The following is a 6,104-nucleotide window of genomic DNA, read 5'->3' as shown; positions in this document are numbered from 1 at the left end:
ATTGAATCGTCCATGGCCTGTGCAACTTGGTTCATGAGGCCCATCAGATACTCATCTATAGCACCAGCTCTGTACAAATCGAACGGCCGACGAATCAAGTCGGATAATTTCTTGGAAGCTGAAACAGTGTAAGACATATCGCGTCAAACGATGTAACGAGTTTAAAAAATAAAAATAGTATCATGGTTTATACCGATAAAACCGTGAGCTTTACTCCAGCGTTCAATGACATTCGGCAACAGGGAATGGCCGAAACGAAAGGCCGCCGCCGAAAACGCTGCCAATATATTGGGATTCGCGTTTGAATCATATCCGTTCCAATGTCCCTAAAATTTGAAATATTCCGTAAACCATCGACAACGATAATATTATACTATAAGTTATAACTAGGGACCGGATTTATATGCAAATGCATATACGTATTGGAATAAGCTCTTAGAAATCTGATGAGAATTGTCTCCGATTTAGATCACTCATATTAAAATAACACGAACTGTATTTTGCATATTTTGCATATTTCAACGTTTTTACCTATTAAATACATATTTAATGCATATTTGTAGGTTTATAGTGTATATTATTATTTATAGCACATATATTTGTTTTTCGTCGTATTTTCACGTTCACAGCCACATAAAATCGATAATATTACGACCAGTATTGCCAAAAAAAGATGATATACATAAATATACATATACATATACATTATAATATTAATATAAATAAATTCGTTGTTCCTATAATAGAGTTCAAGTGTTTGACGGAAGCCAATCAGGGCTAATGTTTTATAAATTTAAGATAAATAACGCTAAATGGTGAAGAACTTAGTGAAAATGACAAAAATATACTTTTTTATACTATTAAAACTCTTATATACCTCTTTAATTACTTAATTAATAAATACTTATTTTTTACATAATTTTAAATAAAATGTTTTCGATTCAATTTTAAGTGCATATTTAAAAATAAATGCATATTTTATAGCATATTAGAGCATTTTTAGGAGCATATTTTTAGGTCTTTTTGTGCATATAAATCCGGTCTCTAGTTATAACAACACGACAAATTATTATTGTAACGATTTCAAGATGAATATAATAATCACTTTTTTCTTGTTCGTCAAGCTATGTTTATCCATCATGTCTTTGCCTAAAAGTATGGGCAGAAATTCGTTGTACGTTATGTGTTGTATTTCAGCCACAGCAATTCTTTTGGCTTCCTAAAACCACAGTTATGTTAGAAACTATCCATCGCATCACGACGCGTCATACCGTTTACCTGATAGAGCATTTCGTCGTTCCAGTGCGGATTTATTTGTGACAGCTCTTTAGCCACCCGATTGTGTTCTCTCGCCATCAGTGTATGGATGCACGCCAGAACAAGCTGTTCGTTCACTCTAATTTCACCTACGAAATCAATTTGACAGTAAATTAACCAAAGAGAAAATATTTTATTTTCTTTAGAAACATGTTGCCTCATAGTTGAAAAAAATTACAAGTTAATGTACTCAAAAGTAATTCATTATAGTTGGTATAAAAATACTCGCGACCACCGAACTTTTTATAGGTAGGTGTCGTCTTTGGTTATTTTATTTTTGACAATATTTATCTTCGAAAACATGAGTTTATAACTTTATAAAAATACCTTTCGGAGTGCTCCCCCCTCCCCCTATAAACCCACCACTGATTTGTACTTACTATGCTATATGTTTTGGTATACATTCAATACGGATTTGCGATTACTATGAATTTAACTAATAACCCAAATATGTTATGTCTTATGTAAAAGTATTTGAAACGAAAAACGTTACAAACCTGATTCAAAACAGTACTGAGAAGAATTCGACCTGATACAACCTTCGTCTGGTATGTTCAATTTCATGGGCAACAGTTCTTTTAACCCCAAATTAGCGAACGCCGGGTTCATTCTCAGCTGTCCCGTGTATCCAGACCTAAGATACCGGGAAAACGTTTCATCCACTCCGTAAATGGTGTTGCCGTCAATCACCGGGGTGAGTAGGTTGAACGGGGACCTAGGTCCTGTAATCCAAAATTGATACAGAAATCAAATAAAGTAAAAACAAGTAATCGGCCACGGAGCGGCGGGTCGTCCACATCGAATGTACGAATAGGTACACCTACCCAATTTACAGTCGGGCTTGACGCCTGGAAACGCTCGCACGAAATCCTGGCACCTAACGTTGTGGTTCCTGTAAAAATTATCGTCGTCTGGTATTTTGATCTCGTAACAGTATTTGTTCTTCAAGTGATCCGGACGGCCGCAACATTCCTCGGGTTCGTTCCGGTTCACCGGGTCTACGTGACCACGAAAAAAAAAATATAGATCGCCAGCGTAAGACCAAAAGTCATAATCTAAATGCTTACCCAACGGAGTAGCCGTTAGCGTCAAGTCGTGATCCACAAACTGTCCCCAGGCAACCAACATGACGGTGCCGGCATGCTCGTGTAGCCCCTCGTCAGGGTGAATGGTTCGGGACACGACCCTGGCCATGGGCAGAGGTTCACCAGAAGCCGACGACTTGGGAGCGGACAACTTGTCGGAAAATCGTGGCGCCATCAACCTGAAAAACGAAGACAGTGGTCCATGAAAACTGGTATAAGACCGGAAATGTGGTAACCTGGGAGTATACCTGTTGAATGTTGACATGGTAGCGCCCCCACGTCGGGTTTTCCTCATTGTTGCACAGCCCGTCGGGCCTACGATACTTGCCTGGTTTGCACACCACCCTTGTCAAACAAGACGGGCACACGTTTCGGATGAGCGTTTTGGACGTGTCTATAGCAGGTAAGAATTTGCTCACGTCGTCGGCATTCAAATCGTACCTGTGACCGATTTAGAAACAGTTAAAAACATAAGAAAATTCCATGCTCATTTGCTGTATTATATTACAAGTTTATGGGTATAGTATAAAATTAATACGTTTAATAATATCGAAAATATAATTTAACATAATTTAATATATTTATTATAGTATATAGTTTAAAATTGATATATTTAATAAATAATATTGTGTTGTTTGTTTTGAGCTTTACATTTTTGCGAGCACTTGTGACACGTCCAGCAGCAACTCTCCAAGTCTAGCAAAGTGCACCGGGCCCCATTGATCGTTGGGTTCCAGCAGCGCTACAATATATTATTATATTACAATATATATTTTTAATTAAAGTCATTTTTATTGTAAGGTTCGTCGACAGAATTCAAATCGGGTCTTCCATGTGTATTTTACTTACTGTGGCGGTTTTGGACGTCTAGAAAAGCTCTGTTGACCGTGTCGTACGTGATACACATGTGAGCCGCCGAGCGGTGCCTGTCGGGATAATACGTCTCGTATTAATATCACATAGGTACGATGATCAGTGTTCGACAAAAAAAACTCAATGATTAAATTGTATAATTAAAACATCTATAATGTATTTAAAATGTATAGGTTTCAATAAGTATAATAGTATTTCATTGAATTCTTAAATACTAAAGAATTGATTTTTTTTTTATTAATTATAATAATTACATGTAGGTATAGAGTATATACATTTAAATTGTTATCACATTATATTGGGACTCATTTTGAAAAATCCAATGAACATAATATTATATTTTTATTGCAGAAATGTATGAATTTTAAATTATATAGGTCCAGGTAGGTATATATAATTTTTATAAACATTAATCATTGATCTTTTTCCGTCCAACAGGCGACAAGGAAGATGTTCGGATTATTATGTATGTAAGACTTGCGATTCTTACAACGTGAATGAAAAAAAATATCGGAGATATTGTTGCAGTTTGAGTTTTTTTTTAATTAATTTTATATTCTGACATAACATTTGATGTGTATGAATGTCGAACCATCAGAACATTTTAGAGTAGGCAGTATAAAATTCAAATACTTGCACGATGCGTGTAAAAAACTAAAAACCGAAATGAAATTCTCTTTTAAGATACATTCGAAGACTGCGGATCATAGGCGCTCATAGGGTTTGGGATTTGGGGGGCTAAAGCCTTATTTTGATAATATTGAATAAACTTAAAACGAAATGTAGGAAATGTTTGGGGAGGCTATGGAAATTTTTGGGAGGGCTTAGCCCCTAAAGCCCCCCTCCCATGTTTGCACCTATGCTGCGGATGTCAACGTTTTTGCGCGTCTTTCGACCTATGGTAAACCTCGTGTGAAAGCGTTAAATTTATTTTTTAACTTAAGTATGGAACTCACGGTGAACCCTTTCCACTGTTATAAATGAAATGTTTCGATCCTTCGAGCACAACTGCGCAATCGTTGCCGTCCACACCATCGATCGGCGCGTATTGTGCGGCGTGTCCGAAACACCAGACGAACGAACACAGGACGAACATCCTGTAAACAACATGAATAAGTTTTTGATTAGAGGTAGGATTGATGGATAAGCCAATATTGTCTTTTAATTTAATAGATAGTGTAATAATAAATGAATTAATTTTAATTTCACAAATATACCTACATAAATTCGTACGTATATTATTTTTAAATGTATTTTATATGGTGCAATTTATTACGTGATAAAATCCTATAAAAAATACTAAAACATATTCTTTTAGCATTTAATAATATTTATGATAATTGTTTTTATTTACATATTTCTATTACAATAACACATTTTTATAAATAATAAATCGTTCAATGAAATTACATTAAAATGATTAACTTCCAGTTAATATTTAATATTGTTATTCAAATCATTTTTTGTGAAACAGTTTTTAATTTATTGTCTACACTCTGCATGTGTCATCCTCTATTGGCTGTTCGATCCGTCAAATGATTTTATACAAACTGATTTCAATGTCATGATACAATGTAATATTGACGTTGTGGTATCAATTAATACCAATGTGAACACTGTGTACACTATACGTAGGTACTGTGGGTATAGGACATAGGTATCTATGTCCTATATATCAGGAATGGCCAATCCATGAAGCGCGATTTTGTGGGCACGCAAAAATTAAAATATTTATATTATTTTTACTTTTGATGATAAAAATCATCACAATATTAATAAGTTTTTAAGTATCGTTAACGTCTTTCAGAAAATATTAGATTAGTAGATTTATTAAAAACGTAGATAACATACTGAACGCAATATAATATTATACATATTATAATATCTCACATGATTGAATGGCTGACAAAAAAAAATAGGCAATTTTTGGCACGTAGTGTCAAAATAATTCGCCATCCCTGATCTATAGGATAGGAACCTAATACCTATACTTGGTAATCGGTAAGTAAGAAAACAACCTTTCTTCTTAATTATGGTACCTACATACCGATAATCTAAAACAGTTGATTATCAGCACTCAGCAGTTAGGTACATAATAATATATTATAAGGTATATTGAATTAATGTTGATTTCAAGTCGCATTATATTAACACATATTTCATCCGTATTGACCATGAATTAAGATATCTTAATTATCTTAATTTGTGGTATTGACATCTACTTGCAAAATCGTTACGACTTAATACAGTTAAAATTATTTGCCGATGGTGAAACAAAATAAAATGACGTATTTCAAAAATATTCCAAAATTATTTAACATTAATAAGTTAAATTCTTTAACGTTAAAATTGTCTTTTATACGCAAAATAAACTGTCATGATTTACGTATTCTGTAGGTCATAAGCCATAGTTATTGGTCTAGAGAGACAACAGGCTAAAGCCTCTCTCCCAAAATGTAAAATTACTTTTAATTTTTGTCAGTGAATCGGTAAGAAAATTAAAGTAACAATAATTTTTTGTTATTTTTGAAACAATGAAACCCCATACACATATAATAACAAAAACAATTTCAAAATTCTCTGACTACGCAATTGTTAAAAGCCATGCCCCATTATTATCCAAAAGCTTCAACGCTAATTAAATACATTATATTATAATATGTAATAACTATAATAACCTAAAAATTCCTTCCATTAGTTATCATATTATATATTATGGACAAAAATAATTACTATTGCGATTTTTTGATTATTTTCCATATAAATCGCTTTTATTTGACATACCAATATAATTATTCATAGGCGTGCGCAGACTTTTGGTTCTGGGGG

General features: G+C 33.8%; 1 protein-coding gene across 1 annotated transcript in view; it reads right to left on the bottom strand.

Moving 5' to 3' along the window:
* The window catches only part of LOC100161711 (peroxidase-like), a 19,021-nt gene that overhangs the window by 9,104 nt on the left and 3,813 nt on the right, over positions 1–6,104 (bottom strand). The window contains exons 2-12 of the mRNA XM_029490021.1: positions 4,232–4,372; positions 3,252–3,328; positions 3,054–3,144; positions 2,668–2,843; positions 2,385–2,597; positions 2,142–2,315; positions 1,815–2,039; positions 1,279–1,406; positions 1,106–1,219; positions 194–326; positions 1–118 (exon numbers count right to left, since the gene is read on the bottom strand). Of these exons, the coding sequence (XP_029345881.1) occupies positions 1–118; positions 194–326; positions 1,106–1,219; positions 1,279–1,406; positions 1,815–2,039; positions 2,142–2,315; positions 2,385–2,597; positions 2,668–2,843; positions 3,054–3,144; positions 3,252–3,328; positions 4,232–4,372 (1,590 nt within the window). The remainder of the gene's footprint in view (positions 119–193; positions 327–1,105; positions 1,220–1,278; positions 1,407–1,814; positions 2,040–2,141; positions 2,316–2,384; positions 2,598–2,667; positions 2,844–3,053; positions 3,145–3,251; positions 3,329–4,231; positions 4,373–6,104) is intronic.

The sequence above is a fragment of the Acyrthosiphon pisum genome, chromosome A2 (genome assembly GCF_005508785.2).
Source record: "Acyrthosiphon pisum isolate AL4f chromosome A2, pea_aphid_22Mar2018_4r6ur, whole genome shotgun sequence".
In the NCBI taxonomy this organism is placed as follows: domain Eukaryota; kingdom Metazoa; phylum Arthropoda; class Insecta; order Hemiptera; family Aphididae; genus Acyrthosiphon; species Acyrthosiphon pisum.
Note: the sequence above shows the minus strand (reverse complement) of the source record. Positions and strands in the feature narration are given on the sequence as shown.